Source organism: Dendrobates tinctorius, unplaced genomic scaffold, assembly GCF_039654945.1.
Source record: "Dendrobates tinctorius isolate UK_male_01 unplaced genomic scaffold, ASM3965494v1 ptg000008l, whole genome shotgun sequence".
In the NCBI taxonomy this organism is placed as follows: domain Eukaryota; kingdom Metazoa; phylum Chordata; class Amphibia; order Anura; family Dendrobatidae; genus Dendrobates; species Dendrobates tinctorius.
The window spans coordinates 8358955-8379181 of NW_027361676.1; the positions used below are offsets into that span (position 1 = coordinate 8358955).

The 20227-nt window shown below is 41.8% G+C and overlaps 1 protein-coding gene across 2 annotated transcripts in view; it reads right to left on the reverse strand.

Annotated features, from left to right (window-relative positions):
- The window catches only part of LRBA (LPS responsive beige-like anchor protein), a 920035-nt gene that overhangs the window by 811840 nt on the left and 87968 nt on the right, over window positions 1-20227 (reverse strand). For both annotated transcript variants that reach the window (XM_073576254.1, XM_073576253.1), the window contains exons 11-21: window positions 16991-17099; window positions 15980-16132; window positions 15510-15678; window positions 14864-14943; window positions 13989-14051; window positions 13677-13774; window positions 12794-12886; window positions 11004-11112; window positions 8945-9026; window positions 5638-5761; window positions 5122-5314 (exon numbers count right to left, since the gene is read on the reverse strand). In XM_073576254.1, the coding sequence (XP_073432355.1) occupies window positions 5122-5314; window positions 5638-5761; window positions 8945-9026; window positions 11004-11112; window positions 12794-12886; window positions 13677-13774; window positions 13989-14051; window positions 14864-14943; window positions 15510-15678; window positions 15980-16132; window positions 16991-17099 (1273 nt within the window). The remainder of the gene's footprint in view (window positions 1-5121; window positions 5315-5637; window positions 5762-8944; window positions 9027-11003; window positions 11113-12793; window positions 12887-13676; window positions 13775-13988; window positions 14052-14863; window positions 14944-15509; window positions 15679-15979; window positions 16133-16990; window positions 17100-20227) is intronic.

Sequence of the window (20227 nt, forward strand, 5' to 3'; positions counted from 1 at the left end):
ATCACCGTGCAGCATTACAAGGGGCCACTAATCACCGTGCAGCATTACAAGGGGCCACTAATCACCGTGCAGCATTATAAGGGGCCACTAATCACTGTGCAGCATTATACAGTAAGTGACCACTAATCACCGTGCAGCATTACAAGGGGCCACTAATCACTGTGCAGCATTATAAGGGGCCACTAATCACCGTGCAGCATTATAAGGGGCCACTAATCACCGTGCAGCATTATAAGGGGCCACTAATCACCGTGCAGCATTATAAGGGGCCACTAATCACCGTGCAGCATTATAAGGGGCCACTAATCACTGTGCAGCATTATAAGGGGCCACTAATCACTGTGCAGCATTATAAGGGGCCACTAATCACCGTGCAGCATTACAAGGGGCCACTAATCACCGTGCAGCATTACAAGGGGCCACTAATCACCGTGCAGCATTACAAGGGGCCGCTAATCACCGTGCAGCATTACAAGGGGCCAATAATCACCGTGCAGCATTACAAGGGGCCAATAATCACCGTGCAGCATTACAAGGGGCCAGTAATCACCGTGCAGCATTACAAGGGGCCAGTAATCACTGTGCAGCATTACAAGGGGCCAGTAATCACTGTGCAGCATTACAAGGGGCCACTAATCACTGTGCAGCATTACAAGGGGCCACGAATCACCGTGCAGCATTACAAGGGGCCACTAATCACCGTGCAGCATTACAAGGGGCCACTAATCACCGTGCAGCATTACAAGGGGCCGTTAATCACCGTGCAGCATTACAAGGGGCCGTTAATCACTGTGCAGCATTACAAGGGGCCGCTAATCACCGTGCAGCATTACAAGGGGCCACTAATCACCGTGCAGCATTACAAGGGGCCAATAATCACCGTGCAGCATTACAAGGGGCCACTAATCACTGTGCAGCATTACAAGGGGCCAGTAATCACTGTGCAGCATTACAAGGGGCCAGTAATCACCGTGCAGCATTACAAGGGTCCACTAATCACTGTGCAGCATTACAAGGGGCCAGTAATCACTGTGCAGCATTACAAGGGGCCAGTAATCACTGTGCAGCATTACAAGGGGCCACTCACCGTGCAGCATTATAAGGGGCCACTCACCGTGCAGCATTATAAGGGGCCACCAATCACTGTGCAGCATTATAAGGGGCCACCAATCACTGTGCAGCATTATATGGGGCATATGTTATTATGGAGCATGTTATAGGGCCACCATTATTCACTGTGCAGCATTATTAGGCATATAGTTTTTTGTGACAAAATTAGGGTGTGTGTATATATACACACACTATACATACTATCTATATATCTATATATATCTATAGATATATATATATCTATATATATCTATATCTCTCTATAGATATATATATATACACACATATACACACACACACATATATACACATACATTTGGTGCCATGTAAAGAAGGTTGGTATTTTAGAGGAAAAAAATTAACTTGACCCTGCATTTCCACCATTACTGCTGATCAAAATATAATTTGTTGATTGGTCAGCTTTTCTTGCGGCAGATGGAAATGAATGTTGACTAGAGTTATCCTTCCCTGCTGATAACAACAACAACAAGGTCAAGAACTTGCAGATAGGAAAGAGCAAACATGAGCCCCTCCAGGAGACAAGGTGTCAGACGAGTGTGCATGGCACTGTATACGGGGTGGATTATTTGCTGGCTATCCCGTCAATACTGCACTGCCCATGATATTTGGACAGGTTCAACAACCAGAATTATTGCATAGAAATTACATACATGTTCTTTTTTCCAACATTAGAAGCAAAGCATCACTGCAGTACTATGAAATAAGCCTCGGCACTCATCTATTTGTGAGGCTGGAGAGAAGCCGCGGCCGAGCACCCGAGGAGGAAACGACACAGCTGCGTTTACCACTCACTTTGCTGGAACAATTGCTCTAAAGCAAATATGCAACAGTTTATGGAAAAGAGAAATATTATATTTTCAGGAAATTAAAATAACTACAAAGGCATCAAATCGTCCTTTGTCTTTAGTCATTTCAAGATGAATGAGAACAACAAAAAAAAAGCATAAAAAACATTACACATCGGGATCTTTACTGACACGAATGCAAATGATGTTTTCTTTGTAGCAAGACATGTTTTTGCTTCGTGCCATAAGGGCATCTTGCAGGAGAGGGCTGGAAATAATTGAGCTCGTCAAAGCCTTACAGATGCTTGGATAATGATAGCTCACTTAACTTCCCAACCTTACCCCACCGCGGGAACAGTCTCAGCAAATCTGGGGCTGTACACGAAACACGACTGTTCTTACATTCCACACATGGGGCAGAGATCTGCTAACGTGCACGCCGCTTGGAAATGTCAAACAAAAAGACTTCAATAATGCAGATAAAAATGCGACCATCCGTCGAGGCATCAAGCACTACCATCATTGTATCACACGATGGTTTTCACTTTAGTCCCTCCACTACTACATTTATATCATGTTTGTGATTTTTACTTCAACGTGCAGATTTCCATGCATCTCACAAGGGCGCCATTTAGGAAAAGCTTGTTTAAAAAGTGGCCAAAGGGCAGTCAGTAAAAATGTATTCAGTGCCCTATTCACGGACCTTGGGGTTTAAATGTCAAAGGGCACATATGTTTAAAACTTGCTAACCAAATAAGAACATTAAAAAATAGTTTTCTATTGTGCATTTAGATTAACATTTATACACTGAAATCGGAAGCAATTTCACAGCATAAATGTAATACTAACGATCACGTGGAGTACTGATAAATATAAGAAAATTAATGGGATAAATGGAAAAACAAAACCCATTTTAGGGAAAAAGAAATTTTCAGGGAGAAAATAAGAGCAAAACCAATTTTAGAGGGGGGGGTGGAGCAGGGTGCAGCAATTTTGCTTGGGAAGCAGATACTGCTTATAAAGTGTGGTGCAGCTGTGGGAGGAGAAGGCTACATTGACAAACAGCCAGCCTGCTGCAAAGGTGGCAGCAAATCTATCAAGCCGGACAATAAAATTGCAATTGAGTTTCTTGGGCTTTTTACAGCAGAAGCACGTATCTTGATATGTAGCCCTGCAAAGCTCTTCCAATTTAGGGCATTTGTTCCTTTATCAGAGAAAGGTGTTTGCAGCAGGTACCCAAGGGCCAAACAGGTTCTAATATAAAGAAAGGAGCTAATTACGTAGGTTGCTGCGCTGGTGATGATTTCACTTGCGGTAACATAGAAAAGTTTGAAGCGCTCCATGTAACACACAAAAAAAGTGAGGAATGCACAGCACACTTAACAAAAACCTGAAGAAGATTTTAAACAATGAACCAATATCCAGAGTTAAACCCACAGTAAGATAAATGCTAAGAGCAGCCGCCAGGCAAAGCAATCCACATGACGATTTGTAGGACAACTGCACCACCTAGTGGAGAGGACTGCACACAACATATATAGGTTAAATTTTATTTATTTTACTCGCTTATATACGGTAGCACCATTAATTCCACAGCACTTTACAGACATTATTGGCACTGTCCCCGATCGGGCTCACCATCTAAATTCCCTATCAGTATGTCTTTGAAATGTGGGAGAAAAACCAGAGAAGCTGGAGGAAACCCACGCAAACACGGGGCGAACATACAAACTCCTTGCAGATGTGTCCTTGGGATTTGAACCCAGGACTCCAATACTGCAAGGCTGTAGTGCTAACCACTGAGCCACCATACTGCTCATTTTTACTACAGTTCTTTAACATATAAGGGGTAACGTTTCTCCTTGTGGAGAGTGACATACTGACCCTGGAATTAAAATGTAAGGAGGCTTACTCGCAGTGCAATATTCTCTGGGAAATTAAATATGCAAATTGCCTCTTCAGAGAGGAAGCGGACATGAACTCTATAGCGCCACCTGTTGGTAGTAGCGATCCTACAAGTCACTATCACCCCTTTAAAGAGTCTTGTAATATGACTTAGAAGAAAAGCCAAACCAGAATCTCAATTGGCAGACTGTGTTTCGGGATGCTGCCCCTCATCAGTGCCAAGTAGGAGATCTGATTTAGCTAGGTGAGAGGCTCTGGACTGGGGTCTATGGAGTAATGTTTCTCCTTGTGGAGAGGGACGTCAAAAAAGGCACCAGAAGCAAATTATCTTGCATAATTTTATCTTGTGGTATTTATGGGAAGTTGCACAATCTTTAGCCAGTTCAAAACCAAGCCATTTTCCCCTCAATCCTAAAGGGCATATTTTCAGGTTTTGTCATACATGTGCTTTTAACAGCTCTAGGATTTCTTGCTTATATATCAAAATAATTTTGCCTCTATTTCATGAAGTCTGTGGCTTAATTTTTTTTTTTTATTTTTTTTTTTAGGAAATTCAGGTCTATTTTTCAGTGGTTTTTTTTTGTTTTTTTTAAATTACTACAGAGAATTGCTAAAAATATCTTAACATTTCGCTCCCCTTTACATAGAGATTATTGTTATATATTGTACAGTTTTTTTTCCCAATGGTGCAAGGCTAGAAAGAGCAATTCAGACTGGTAGTGGTTTTTTTTGTTTTTTTTACTTTTTTCCTATTTCACACCCAGTCTCCCACAACATTCTTTTTATTGCTTATTTTCCCTGTAATTGGAGCTGGTATGTTAGCCCCAGTTACAGAGGAATTTCAGCTTTCTGCCAGCATAGTAGAGATGACTGGGGATCTCCATAGGACCCAGCAACTCCTGTTTCCTTCGGACATCCATCAATCACATGACCACTGGATCAACCTGTATACACAAGCGCTTGTTCAGCACTGCGTATACAGTGATGGAGAAGGTGAACATTTTGCAAACTCTTGTGCAAGCTGTTTACAATGCACTGACATTTAAAAACATCAGAGCAGAGAAGAGAGTGGACTTTCTGTACACTTATAGGTTTCGTGCAGTTTAGAAGTAGTTAAAGGGGTACATTAATCCTTACATATCACATCAACTGCGCAAAGCATAAAAAAAAATGGATAATATTATAGATAAAGCCACGGTAAGGCAATAACTGCAATCAGGATGCATCTCCTCGCAGGTCCAGTCACTATAGAAATATGCATTTAATGTTTATAGGACAAGAAGAGAGTCTGCACAGTTACCTTTGAGTGGGTGATTGAGATCGTATCCACCCAGACGCGCCAGCCACCCCACTCATATTTAACTGCATGGTAGAGAAGGATGCGAAAGATGGCGTAGACCATTTCTGTAATCTTCTGCTCTTCCGTGTTTTGGGGGCTAAAATAACACAAGGAGAGCATCCATTCTTGCCAAACTGAGCACTGCAGCAAACTCCTGCGGAAAGATCATGAGGGTCACACCGAGGAGACTAGTACCGCCTAATAATTAATAATCCAATCTAAATAATGAACGTGGCACATTGTACATTTCAAAATGTGAGATTATGGTGCCTTTTACACCAATGCTGGCACAGCTATTCTCCTGAACCAATATTTAATGTTAATTACCTTTAGTATTTAATCACCTTTGTCTTATGTTTTACATATAAAAATCGCCTTCAGCGCTTATACAATTCATCAATCTGATTTTCTTTGGTCTGATCGGACCTGCAGAGCTACAATAAAGGTGGTCTCACAGTACAAAGCTACGCCACGTACCTTCTGTTCTCTCTGCTGTTATTAAAAAGCTTTATCATGTCCGAGAGGAACATCCTCCTCACCTCCATGACCTCCTGGGATCGAGGAGAATTCCGAAGGAGAGTAGCGATAACTTTAAGAGTCACTGGAGAAAAATAGCAGAATTAAAACATTGCTCCTTTAAGGTCGTTACTGCAGCAAAATATACGAATATTGAACAATCCTGATCTTTTAGACAAGATAGCTGACCCACTTAGGTGTATAATGGTATATTGACGTTCCTTCAATGGAGGAAAACACTATCAGGCATGCTCGGTTTTTAGAATGTCCAACTCTTTAAGTTAACTTAAATGGGTTGTCCAACCAATAAAGTACATTTTATCAAAATGTTTAGGAATAATAATTTCCACAATTGGATGCTTAAAAATTAAAAAAAAAAAAATAATGTTCCGGTGCTGAGATAATCTTACAAATGTGCGCCTGCTGTGTACTGTGTAATGGCTGTGTCTGACCGTACAGGGACATGGTCTGATCATACTACAGCTCCTGGGCTGGGGGGGAAGCAAAAGAGTATACAGACAGGACAGTATGGGATCACAGCTGATTCTGTGACGTAAAACATTTCACTGCCTGTTTCTAAAGGCTTTACTTCAAACAAATGACATGATGTAATGTCACTACACTCTCTTTTGCTTCCTCTCCTGCCCAGGAGCTGTGGTATGATCAGACCATGTTCCTGTACGGTCAGACACAGCCATCACACAGTACACAGCAGGGGCACATTTATAAGATTATCTCAGCACAGGAACATTTTTATACACATCCGATTGTGGAAATGATTATTCTTCCAAGATCCATTTGTTAAACTGTATTGTATACATAGGAAAACCCCTTGATGTCACCATCAGGTGTTTGGCATCGGATTATTCCTGGCTCTTCCATGAGAACACAAGGACACCGGTCTGAACTGGGGTGAGTGTAATCGCTGTTGGTGGGACAAGCTTTATAGCTGAAGGTGTATGAACACGGTCGGCTAGCAACCTGGAGAAAATAGGATTACCAGTCAAATCATTTTAGTACTTTTTTTTTTTTTTTTTTTTTAAACTTTTTATTGAAAAAAACCTGAGAATAAACAGAGTATACCTTAACAGGATACGCTTCAGATTATAATCACTTGAGTATTAAACCGTAAAAATAAAAATAACATTTCAATATATTTGTCATTCAAACTTTAGTCAACATTCATTGCTGGCTGGATCTGTGCAATCAAAGCACCACTACATTCCTATATACAAGCGTAAAACATAAAAAAAAAATAAAAAAAAAAAAAAAATGAAAGTTAAGAATATTTAGAAACAAAATTTCTTCAGAAAATAAAATGTCACCATAAAGAATTGCCTGCAACCAGCAGACGTGGGAGCAACAACTGACTTGGTATTATTTATGTGGCGCAGACATCTGAATCGCAGAGCACTAGGTCAACATTTGCATCTTTTTGTAACTATCAAAACTCAACAAGACGAATAGCAGGCACCCGGCACGCCGTCAATCACGGATATTGCCCCCGTTCATGGAGTGGAGATGTCAGTCCATCAGACAGATGCTTTCTATATGCGAGGAGTCAAGATTAAAAGAAAATAAAACCCCACAGAAAATCCCTGCCACATAACATGCCGATTCATTCCAAACACTCCGCTAAAACCTGTGAACACGAGAATATTGCCAAGGAAAATGCAGGATAAAAAGAGTGAGAGGATTAATGATTTCCATCCCAAAGTTTGCCACCTTATAAATCTCGCCAATGTATAATCCCAGAGCCTTAGAATCGGTAACTAAGATCGGTGACAGCGTACAGTGTGTATACCATCTGTGTGCTGTGACGGTGTAGCAATCCCAAGCCTTATGTCAGCCTCGCTTATTATCTTATTGCTTAATACAATTAACCAAGGAAGGAAACAAGCCAAGTCCCATCTATGCGAGAACCCAGACCTCAGACAAGACTTCATTTGTTTATTGGTGACTGACATCATCATCTTCCTCAAACTTTGGAAAGACCCATTGTTTTCTTTTACTCTGCTCTTCCCATAATGGGAAATAAAACAAGAGATCTATGGTGTGAAGGCCATAAGACACCCAACAATGGGGTCAAGAAGGCAGGATCTTCGCTAAAGGGTTTGCTCTTCACAGAACGTCTCTCCTCGATTGTTGGAGGTGCCACCCATGGAACCAACAAAGACCCTAAAAATGAAGACCTGGTTGTGGCGTCTTCATTCGCAGGATAGATTGGAGCACTGGTAAATTCTGTTATAGGAAAAAAACACAATGCTAAGAAACATCTTAATAGCAGCTTTAGGAAGAGAATGGTCAACCTATGGGGAACCCCAACTCAACTTTTACAATCCCGGACACAACAGTTATTCTGGACATCAGCTGATTAATAGGTCATAGTTAGAAAAACAAATATTTGAATATTTTCCATGAGTCTATAATGAGACTTAGTCTATTTCTGCAGAGCTGTGTGAGATTCTGTCAGTCATTACATGTCTCAAACAGACCCCTTTATCTAAAATGTTAGCTCTGAAGTCAATTCTCAGGGAGATCCATGTCTGTGTCATTTACATACTGGAATAAGACCTCTGATAGCAGATATCAAGGCATCGTTTTACTCCGCTTTCTAGGACCTGCATGCCCATGTAGACTGTTTGAGAGGGATGACCCTACTGATATAGATTCCCTTTAAGACAAAGCTACACCAGGCACCAAATGAGGAAAGGAAGCCATGCCACAGTCAGAAATAGTAGAAGCTAGGAGCAAAAAAAAAAAAAAAAAAAAGCGCAAATAGGGTTTTATCTGTGAACAACAATTATGTAAATTAAAATTATGCTAACCTGATAAGGCTGTGTGACACACAAGCATGAATATGCATGAAAACAGATGCTGCAGATCCATGGGTCTTCCAACCAAGAAAGAAGGATAAAAATGAGCCAAATGTGGTTTATCCACGTCCTATTTTGCATTTTTTTTTTTTTTTTTTACAAAGTGACAAAATGGGACGAGCATAAACCACATTTGGCTCTTTTTTCTTTTTTTCAAAAACAGAGTTGGAATTGGATTCAACCTTCAATTCCTTGCTGAGCACCATAAACAATAATACAAGTAGAAGAACAGACCCAGACAATGGGGCACACAAAACAGTACACGTGCAGTGAGAGTGTTTCATACAGGACCTCTTCGCTCGGCATCCCTATCTGCACCTGAACAGGAGTACACCACTGGGGCCCGTAACACACACAAAGCCCATAAACTTTTTTTTTTTTTTCACACTTACAGGGATTTTGGATCTTGACCGAGGAGTCTGGGTCTGGGTGTTGCTTATGTATCACTTGTGTGCTGATTTGTTCTATGAGAATCTGAAAAACGAACAATTAAGAAATCAAAATTTGTTACTGAGAAGGAAGCACAGGAACCTATACATTGTGTTTTATAAGGAAAGCACTAAGATCCCCAAGAACATCAGATGTAAGTATGCAACATCAACTGTTATTCACTGTCCTATTAAGGGAATAGAAGAATCCAGGATATCTATAAACAGAAAGATAGTGAGGAAACACTTAGCTAACCTAAATGAATTCAAGTCTCCAGGTCCAGATGAATTACACCCCAGAGTACTGAAGGAGATAGCAGAAGAAATTTTTGAACCCCTCTCCATAATCTTTGAAAATTCTTGGAGAACAGGAGAAGTGCCAGAAGACTGGAGAAGAGCAAATGTTGTTCCTATCTTCAAAAAGGGGAAGAAGGTGGACCCAGGCAACTATAGGCCGGTGAGTCTGACTTCTATACCAGGAAAGATCTTTGAACAAATTATTAAACAACATGTATGTCAATACCTGGATAAGAATGAAGTGATTAAACAGAGTCAGCATGGGTTTGTAACTAATAAGTCATGTCAGACTAACTTAATTTCCTTCTATGACGGTATCACTGATTGGGTGGATCAAGGAAATGCTGTAGATATAGTATATCTTGACTTCAGCAAAGCATTTGACAAAGTCTCTCATACAATCCTTATTGAAAAAATGACTAAGTATGGAATGGACAAGGCAACTGTTAGGTGGATTCATAACTGGCTTAGTGATCGGACCCAAAGAGTGGTCGTAAATGGCTGCACATCCAGTTGGAAGAATGTCTCAAGTGGGGTACCACAGGGCTCTGTCCTGGGCCCTGTATTGTTCAACATCTTTATCAACGATTTAGATGAAGGAATTGAGGGTAAACTGATTAAATTTGCTGATGACACAAAGCTAGGAGGGATAGCTAATACTAGAGAAGAGAGAGAGAGGATTCAAAAAGATTTAAATAAACTGGAGAAGTGGGCAGCAACTAACAGAATGGTTTTTAACAGGGAGAAATGCAAAGTACTACATCTGGGCAATAAAAATGAAAAAAGCATATATAGAATGGGAGGAATAGGGCTAAGTGACAGCACATGTGAAAAAGACTTGGGTATACTAATAGATCACAGACTGAATATGAGTCAACAGTGTGATGCAGCAGCAAAAAAGGCAAATGCAATTCTAGGATGTATTAACAGAAGCATACAGTCTAGATCACGTGAAGTCATTATTTCCCTCTACTCCTCTATGGTCAGACCTCATCTGGAATATTGTGTCCAGTTTTGGGCACCACATTTTAAAAAAGACATCAACAAACTGGAGCAAGTTCAGAAAAGAGCGACCAGAATGGTGACCGGTCTGCAAACCCTGTCTTATGAGGAAAGGTTGCAGGATTTGGGAATGTTTAGTTTGCAAAAGAGAAGACTGAGAGGAGACTTAATAGCTGTCTACAAATATCTAAAGGGATGTCACATTGTAGAAGGATCAACTTTATTCTCATTTGCACAAGGAAAGACTAGAAGCAATGGGATGAAACTGAATGGGAAGAGACACAGATTAGATATTAGAAAAAACTTTTTGACAGTTAGAGTGATCAATGAGTGGAACAGGCTGCCACGAGAAGTGGTGAGTTCTCCTTCAATGGAAGTCTTCAAACAGAGGCTGGACAGACATCTGACTGGGATGATTTAGCGAATCCTGCTTTGAGCAGGGGGTTGGACCAGATGGCCCAGGAGGTCCCTTCCAACTCTACGATTCTATGATTCTATGAAGTAAGCCAAACCCACATCAAACCAACTGAAGCGTATAGGGGTGACCCGACGATACCCCAACAGCAGATATGGGGAGAAAGAAGAATCAGGCAGGTTGGACTTCAACACGCTGGAGTCAACTCATCGACTACCAGCGAAAAATCTACAAAATGCAGTTGGGAGGAAAACCCGCTGTCCCAACCAGGGGTGTGGGCATCGTAAGGATAAGTTATTTGGAGATTACCTCAAACAAAACATTGTAAGTTGTAACGGAGATGGTCTTTGCTTCCAGCAGTAGCCTCTCTGCCAACAGAGAGAACAATCCATGGCCCTGCATAACTTCCACCTTCCTCCTGTAGCAAAATAAAAGAGAAAACTAGCAAAATCCAATATTCGAGCTTCTTAAACCAGATGATATAAGGTTTTCTAATAATAGAACTGTTAGGACTACATTTTTATTAGACCTTGGCCTTTAGCGCATCAAATCATATTTAAAACTATTCTTTTGACCTGGGATACCCTATACCAGGGTTCCCCAACTCCAGTCCTCAAGGCCCACCAATAGGTCATGTTTTCAGGATTTCCGTAGTATTGCCCAGGTGATTAGTATTGCCCAGGTGATGCAATTATCACCTGGGCAATACTAAGGAAATCCTGAAAACATGACCTATTGGTGGGCCTTGAGGACTGGAGTTGGGGAACTCTGCCCTATACCATGTACCATCACTATCAGCCGGTTACGGCAGCAGCTCCCTAGGGACACGACGCCCACAGGGACACATGCCATTAGCAATCTAGGACACAGTTTAATTTGGAATAGTACGTCAGCTGACAGTATCCCCCACTTTGAGGTGGGCTTCGGCGGTGAGCCCACCTCAAAGCCACGACATATCAGCTGTTTTAAACAGCTGACATGTGCCCACAACAGGCGCGAGCAGATTCACGATCCGCCCGCGCTTATTAACTAGTTAAACCCCGCTGTCAAACGCTGACAGCGGGCATTTAACTTGAGCTTCCGGTGCGCGGCCTCATTGATTGTTGATGGCAGATTCCTATGAGCGCAACCCTGTGGTCGGCACTCATAGCAATGCTGTAATTCAACTAAATAGAGGTGATCTATGAATCACCTTTATGTAGCAGAGGCAATCGCGCTATGGCAGCTTCTAGCCTCCTATGGAGGCAACTGAAGTATGCCAAAAGTAAAAAAAGAAAAAGTGTTAAAAAAAAAAAAAAAAGTTTAAATCACCCCCCTTTTCGCCCCAATCAAAATAAAGTAAAAAAAAAAAAAAAAAATCTTCAAACCAACACATATTTGGTATCGCAGAGTTCAGAATCGCCCGATCAATATAAAAAAAAAAAAAAAAAAGGATTAACCTTATCGCTAAACGGCATAGCGAGAAAGAAAATGAAAACGCCAGAATTGCACTTTTTTGGTGGCCGCGACATTGCATTAAAATGCAATAACGGGCGATCAAAAGAACGTATCTGCACAAAGGTGGTATTAATAAAAACGTCAGCCCGGCACACAAAAAATAAGCCCTCACCCGACCCCAGATCACGAAAACAAGTGTGGGGGTTGCCCTTTTTTTGCAATTTCACCGCACTTAGAGTTTTTTTTCCCGTTTTCGAGTACACGACATGGTAAGACCAATGGTGTAGTTCAAAATTACAACTCGTCCCACAAAAACAAGCCCTCACATGGCCATATTGTCGGAGAAATAAAAAAAGTTATGGGTCTGGGAAGAAGGGGAGAGAAAAACGAAAACTAAAAAAAATCTCGGGTCAGGAAGGGGTTAAAAGGATTTAGGAAATTCATTCACAGGCACCCATTCAAGTTATTTTAGGACAGGCTTCTGTCAGCGTAGCAAGATGGCGGACATAGGGGACTGTTTTGCCAATTATTTCATCAACTAGTGTGAATTGCCATTTAACTCATTAACAACCTATGATGTACATTTTCATCATCGATCCATCATAAGGAATGCATGCATGATGGTAACTCCTACAATACCTTGCTGTAGCGGTCTCACTTACTTCGGTGACAAGTGCTTCAAAAAATAACCCAGGACTTTTAATCCCTGAACTCGGATTCCTTCACTTTTCGATGCCAGCAGTTTATATACGACCCTTTAATATTTGAAGAAACAGAAACATGTAACAGATATTTCAATCTCAGATAATTGAGACTAAAGGACCTGATTCATCTTTTGCATTTTTTTTTCCTTTACTTTAAAGACCTTTTTAGTTTGGTGGTACTAGTTGCATATAGGCACGGAATTCATCAAAATGGCACATGTGACTCCTAAAATTGAGGCAAAATTTAAAAAAGTGCCTTCTTCCAGTGTGGAACAATGTTTGTGACTTTCGGTGCAAAAAGTCACAAAAATTGTACCAATATTTTGTGCACTTGAAAATAAACCGGAGAGAAGAGGGGGGTGGGGGGCTGGAGTGAAATGTTGTCAATGTTGCACTTTTTAAAAAAGCTGCAACAGATGAACCATGCGAAAGCATCTAGGGTTGCTTGACTGTTAAGGTGAGTGCACACAGTGCGGACTGAGCAGCAGATTTTTCCATGCGGATTTGCAGGTAAAACCGCAGGTAAAGTGACCTGCGGTTTGACACCTGGACAATGGAACAGGTGTCAAACCACTGCGGAATCTGCAGAAAGAATTGACATGCTGCGGATTTAAAACTGCAGCAAATCCAAGCGGAAAAATCCGCAGCATCTGCACTGCGGTTTCTAAAACCCATTAACATTATACTGTACATTGCTTGCAGTTCTGCAGCGGATCCGCAACGTGTGCACACGCCCTTAAGCAGAAAACAAAGCAAAAAAAAACAAACAAACAGGCAAATACATAAAATAGATGCAAATACAATGATGAATCAGGATCAAAGCTCAAGAATCTTAGTGCACCTCAATCCATTTCTCTGATCGAATGCTGGAATCATGGAGCTTGGGTGTTCAGACATCAGTGCAACAAGTAACTGCAGAACGTCCATCAAGTTGTCATCCTAAGTAGAGAGTATATCACATGAGAATAGCAAAGCTGTACAGTGACGATACTTCACATTATTATTCCCATCGCACTGGTATTTTTTTAATGCAACACATTACTGTAAATCACACGACCGGCCGTTGACCACAGACGCAAGACGGAAAAAGGACAGTGCCACCTAGTGGCCAAAAGTGCACACCACGCAGCTTTACCATTTTATTTTTACTTACTTCATGGATTGTCAGAAGGTAGTTGAGAATTGCCTGCAACTCATCTTCTTTCACGCCATAATCCTGTAAGATGAAAACTTGTAATACAAATATAAGTTCCCCTGACAAATAATTTGGCTAATAAAACAATACACCAATTTAATTTATAAGAATAGTGTTCACACTGCTAACACCCACACACACACACACAAAAGAGATGCTCTGTGGAACCTATAGCAACCAATCCTATCCTCATTGAAAAATGAGTTCTGAACATACAAAAGGAGAAAAAACAACTTATCAATGCATTGTGCTAAAAATGTCATTAGCGTTTCAGCACTACAATGGAAATATACATGTATAGAGAAGGCACAGACATGCACCAAAAGTATAAAATATATCTATAATTATATAATCAGATATTAATCAGGTAGCACTATGGCAAGAAAAGTCATTTAAGTATGGCCACTGATTGTAATACTGCCACAAAGGGATAAGCCCAAAATGCTGAACCAAACAGTGCCCATAATAAACCGCAAATTAAAAAACGCACTTTAAAGCCAAGATGAACGTCAGATGCATAAAGAAAGCAGACATATATACCCACGTGTCCTCCCAGTCTGCGATGAGATGACGGCAGCCCTCACAAGCATTTTGGCCCAAATGAAGGCCACAAAGTGAAATGGGGCAGAGGTCATCGCAAACCCAAAGCGGCATGTATTTTGGCTGCAGATTTTTCAGGATTGTGAGAATAAGATTTCACACAATCGAATCCACAATGCTTGCACTTCAATAATGCAGCAGATCTGTCCCCAGGAAGCTCCAGGCAGCAGATCCACTGTGTATCCACCCCATGTGCACATTCCCTAACAGGCAACACAAGCTGCATCTGTTACCTTCATTACCAACTGCTTGATGAAGATGAGGAGGAACGCTCGGAGTGTCAGCACCTCCTTCTGGCTAGGACGAGGTCCATCTGGGTAGGAGAGAGAGATGACAAATACACGTTCAAGTGTTATTCTAATGCTTTATCCTCAGGAGGGAGCACATGGCCTCCTGCAAAGGACGGCAGTCTCCTGAAGATTGACCGGTAGGACCCACGGCATAGTCTCCAAGGGTGATAGCAGAGGTAGCCTTGCCTGTGCAACATGGGAGGTGCAATCCAGTAAGGCAAATGCTGTGAGCCGGCTCTAAGGCAGTGTTCCCCAACTCCGGTCCTCAAGAGCCACCAACAGGTCATGTTTTCAGGATTTCATTAGTATTGCCCAGGTGATGGAATTATTGCCTGTGCAGGTACTGCAATTATCACCTGGGCCACACTAAGGAAATCCTGAAAACATGAACCGCTGGTGGCTCTTGAGGACCGGAGTTGGGGAACACTGCACTAAGGCATAAAGGATTATTAATAGATGGGAAATCACAAAGTTGCTCGTTCTCACAAGCACTTTGTAGTTTTACTTAATTGTGAATTTAAGGCAACCCCATTTGGTCTGCCAATGTACATACATATATCTAGCCACTAGTCATGAAATCACAACATACCCAACCCCTTAGGGATGATTCCACTCCGGTCCTGGGGATTTACAATCCAGTAGAAATATTTCAGCGTGTGCATCACGAGGAGGACGGTGCCGATTCTCCGCACTGCATTGTATATGTTAACTGTGCTGATGAAGTCTGTAGACATGTAGGTATACAGCGCCAACTGGACCTAAAATGCAAAAATAGGAAAATCCCTCATGTGCCAAATGAAGAATATTATTTCACTCCTCCTCTACACCATCAGTGTCGTCGATGCAGTAGAAAGGTCTTGCCTAAATACACATTTTTGGCACCCATTCCACAAGCTCAGGAAACAGCCATTACCGATTAACAGCTGGAGGAAGTAGTAGGGGGCTCCTGAACTAGTGACCTCCTATTAGTCAGAGTGGAGTGATCATATAAAGCATCGTCAGCCCTCGGGAGCCCCAGATCTGCAGACTGCAGCCATCAGCGATCGTACGGCCACTAACCTTTGCAGGTGTATGAATCCATATTGCTGGGTTGAGTAAAATGTGGTCACACAACTGTTTCAGTAAGGGAATCCCGTTATGCAAAGTGCTCAGGTATTTAGAAAATGCCAGGCTCAGATCTAAAACAGCTTTAGTTACGTGTGTTTTGGAAGACTGTTTAGAAAGAGAGAAAAATCAGCCATGAAAATAAAATACAAAATTACATTTTGGTTAAGAACACATGTAGTTTATTCACATCAACATATAGTTCCCTTAGTTCCCTAGATTTTGTATAAATCATGAAAAACTAGGTCAAGAACTCTTAAAGAATTTGTTACATTTTGTATACGTGCCCTCTTAACTGCAAGCAGATAGACTGTGTACCGGGTCCCGAGTCCCCCCCCACCACAACCCTAAATTACTTACAAAGATCCTCCAAGATGCGCTGGGCACGAGACAGGACTGCACATCTCCTGCCTCCGTGCACACAGTAGTACGGATACAGTAGGGAACCAGTGCTTTTCGATAGTATCCATACTCCGCATGGTGTGCATGTGCTCAGGCAGCAGCTGTGCAGTCATGTCTCCTGTGCGGAGCCCGCCTTGGGGGTTATTTTTGAGTAACCGGTGGGGATCTCAGGACCTGGTTCCCACAGATTTGCCTGCAGTTCAAAAGACTTGCTTACTCTTTAAAGAAGTCCTATTTTACAACAATATTGTCCTTATACAATATGGCCCTACTGCAGTGGGTGACACAAATCACAATAAAGCGGAGACCACCAAGTGCAGAGTTTCACCATGGCAAAAATTAGAAGTGATGCATATCTGAATTTAAAAAATTTAATTTTTATTAGTAAGTCATCTTAAAAGAAAAACAATTAAAATCATTGCAAGGCGCTAAATAGAAAGAAGTAGTTACATGCCAATCACTCATTAACAAGATCCGAGAGGGCGCAGTGGTATCAGCGCTATACATGCAAGTCATCATATCCCACTGAAGCAAAGAAACTGGATCAGGTAAGGGATCACTTACCTTCTCAAGACTATAACCTATTACAAGGAAGCCCTTTGAAGAGAGCATCTGTTCTTGCATAGCGAGAGAGTTTTTCAGCAAATCCAAAATGAAGGCCAAAAGAGTGGAGCTAAGAAGCCAAAAGGACAAAATTATTAATTTCTCTATCACTGAGGCTACATCAATAGATCCACGTGCAATCCCATTTGCCCAGTGAAGTTTTGATAAAAGGTGCAATTTAAATTTTATGGCTTTCTACATTTAGGAATCGGAAAAAAAAATATGTATACTGTATATACAGTAGGTAAGGCTAGTTTCACACTTGCTTTTTTTTGCAGCGCGTTTTTCCCGCAAAAAAACGCATTGAAAAAACGCATACATAAGCATACAACTGCTGCGTTTTTTTCAAGCATTTTTATGAGCATGCATGAAAAAAACGCAGCGTTTTTATGCGTTTGTATGCGTTTTTAGCGCGTTTTTACCGCGTTTGCGTTTTTTTCCAACATTTTTAGGTGGCCCCTCACACTACCCAAACCCTGACTTTACTAACCCTAACCCTGACCCTAACCCTAACCCTAACCCTGACCCTAACCCTTAACCAAATCATACTTAACCCTAACCCAAACCCTAAACCCTAACTAACCCTAACCCTAACCCTAACCCTGACCCTAACCCTAACCCTAACCCTGACCCTAACCCTGACCCTAACCCTAACCCTAACCCTAACCCTGACCCTAACCCTTAACAAAACCATACTTAACCCTAACCCTGACCCTAACCCTAACCCTGACCCTAACCCTAACCCTAACCCTAATCCTGACCCTAACCCTGACCCTAACCCTAACCCTAACCCTGACCCTAACCCTTAACCAAACCATACTTAACCCTAATCCTGACCCTAACCCTGACCCTAATCCTTAACAAAACCATACTTAACCCTAACCCTGACCCTAACCCTAACCCTGACCCTAACCCTAACCCTGACCCTAACCCTTAACCAAACCATACTTAACCCTAACCCTGACCCTAACCCTTAACAAAACCATATTTAACCCTAATCCTGACCCTAACCCTGACCCTAACCCTTAACCAAACCATACTAAACCCTAACCCTGACCCAAAACCCAACCCTAACCCTAACCCTGACCCTAACCCTAACCCTAAACCCCCTTAACTAACCCTAACTCTAACTCAAACCCCTAAATTCCATGGTTAAAAAAAAAAACCGCATATGCAAAAAAACGCTTACATGAGCATGCCAGTGCGCACATATGCGCATCCATAGGCTATAATGGCCATTTTTAGCGCAAAACGTGCGCATATGTGCGCATGCGCTTTTTTGCAGGGCCAAAAAATGCAACATGATGCGTCTGGAAAATCCAATCGCACACCCCCAAAAAACGCAGCGCATGAAAATCGCATACATGCGCTTACAAGCGCGCAGGTATGCGCACCCATGTTAAATATAGGGGAAAAAACGCATGCGCAGGTTAGCGTTTTTTTCCAGCGCTAAAAAACGCAAATGTGAAACCAGCCTAAGGAAAGTATTCATACCCCTTTTAAATTTTTCACTCTTTCATTGCAGCCATTTGGTAAATTCAAAAAAGTTAATTTTTTCCCTCAATGTACACTCTGCACCCCATCTTGGCGGAAAAAAAACAAATGTAGAAATTTTTGCAAATTTATTAAAAAAGAAAAACTGAAATATTACATGGTCATAAGTATTCAGACCTTTTGCTCAGACACTCATTTAAGTCACATGCTGTCCATTTCCTTGTGATCCTCCTTGAGATGGTTGTACTCCTTCATTGGAGTCCAGCTGGGTTTAATTAAACTTATAGGACTTGATTTGTAAAGGCACACACTTGTCTGTATAAGAGCTCACAGTGCATGCCAGACCAAATGAGAATCATGAGGTCAAAGGAACTGGCCAAGGAGCTCAGAGACAGAATTGTGACAAGGCACAGATCCAAGGTTACAAAAGAATTTCTGCAGTACTCAAGGTTCCTAAAAGCACAGTGGCCTCCATAATCCTTAAATAGAAGTTTGGGACCACCAGAAGTCTTCCTAGACCTGGCCGTCCAGCCAAACTGATCAATCGTGGGAGAAGAGCCTCGGTGAGAGAGGTAAAGAACAGCCCCAAGATCACTGTGGCTGAGCTCCAGAGATGCAGTAGGGAGATGGGAGAAAGTTACACAAAGTCACAAATCAAGTCCTATCAGTTTAATTTAACACAGCTGGACTCCAATGAAGGAGTAGAATCATCTCAAGGAGGATCACAAGGAAATGGACAGCATGACATATGAGTGTCTGAGCAAAGGGTCTAAATACTTATGACTATGTGATATTTCAGGGTTTTTTTTTTTTTAATAAATTTACAAAAATTTCTACATTGTTTTTTTTTCCATCAAGATGGGGTGCAGAGTGTACATTAATGAGAAAAAAAAATGAACTTTTTTGAATTTACCAAATGGCTGCAATGAAACAGTGAAAAATTTAAAGGGGTCTGAATACTTTCCGTACCCACTGTAGATATACAAATATATACCCATATACATACACATATGCATAAATACACACACACACACACTAAGTTAGGCTGAGTTCACACGTCGCGTTTTTTTCTCGTTTCCGCGGCGGTTTTAACCGTGCGATTTTGCCGAGAAAACGTGAAAAATAAGCATCCCATGCATTCCTATGGGATTCCGCAATGCTGTGCTAACGCTGCGGTTTTTACCGCGGCGGAATCGCTTCGCAGGAAAAAAAGCAGCATGCTCATTAATTTGCGGAATTGCGGCGATCCCGCACGCATAGGAATGCATTGTTCCGCTTACTTCCCCGCATGTGGCTGTGCATACCATGCGGAAAGTAAGCAGAACAATTGCGGATGGTACCCACGGTCCGGAGGAGAGGAGACTGTCCTCCGGCCTTTGGGTACCATATCCCTGTAAAAAATAGAATTTAAAATAAAAAATATTGTTATTCTCACCTTCCGGCGTCCTGCGCGGTCCCAGTAATCCTTTGCGAAAATGCCCGCGATGGTGTCCAGTCTCGCGGGATCGCGAAGTCTCGCGGTCATTCGCGCAACGTCATCGCGAATGACCATGAGACATCGCGATCCCGCGAGAACGGACGTCATCGCGGGCATTTTCGCAAAGGATTACTGGGAACGGATGCGTGGGACGCCGGAAGGTGAGAATAACACCATTTTTTTTTTATTTTTTTTTACATCCTAGCTTTTACTACTGATGCTGCATA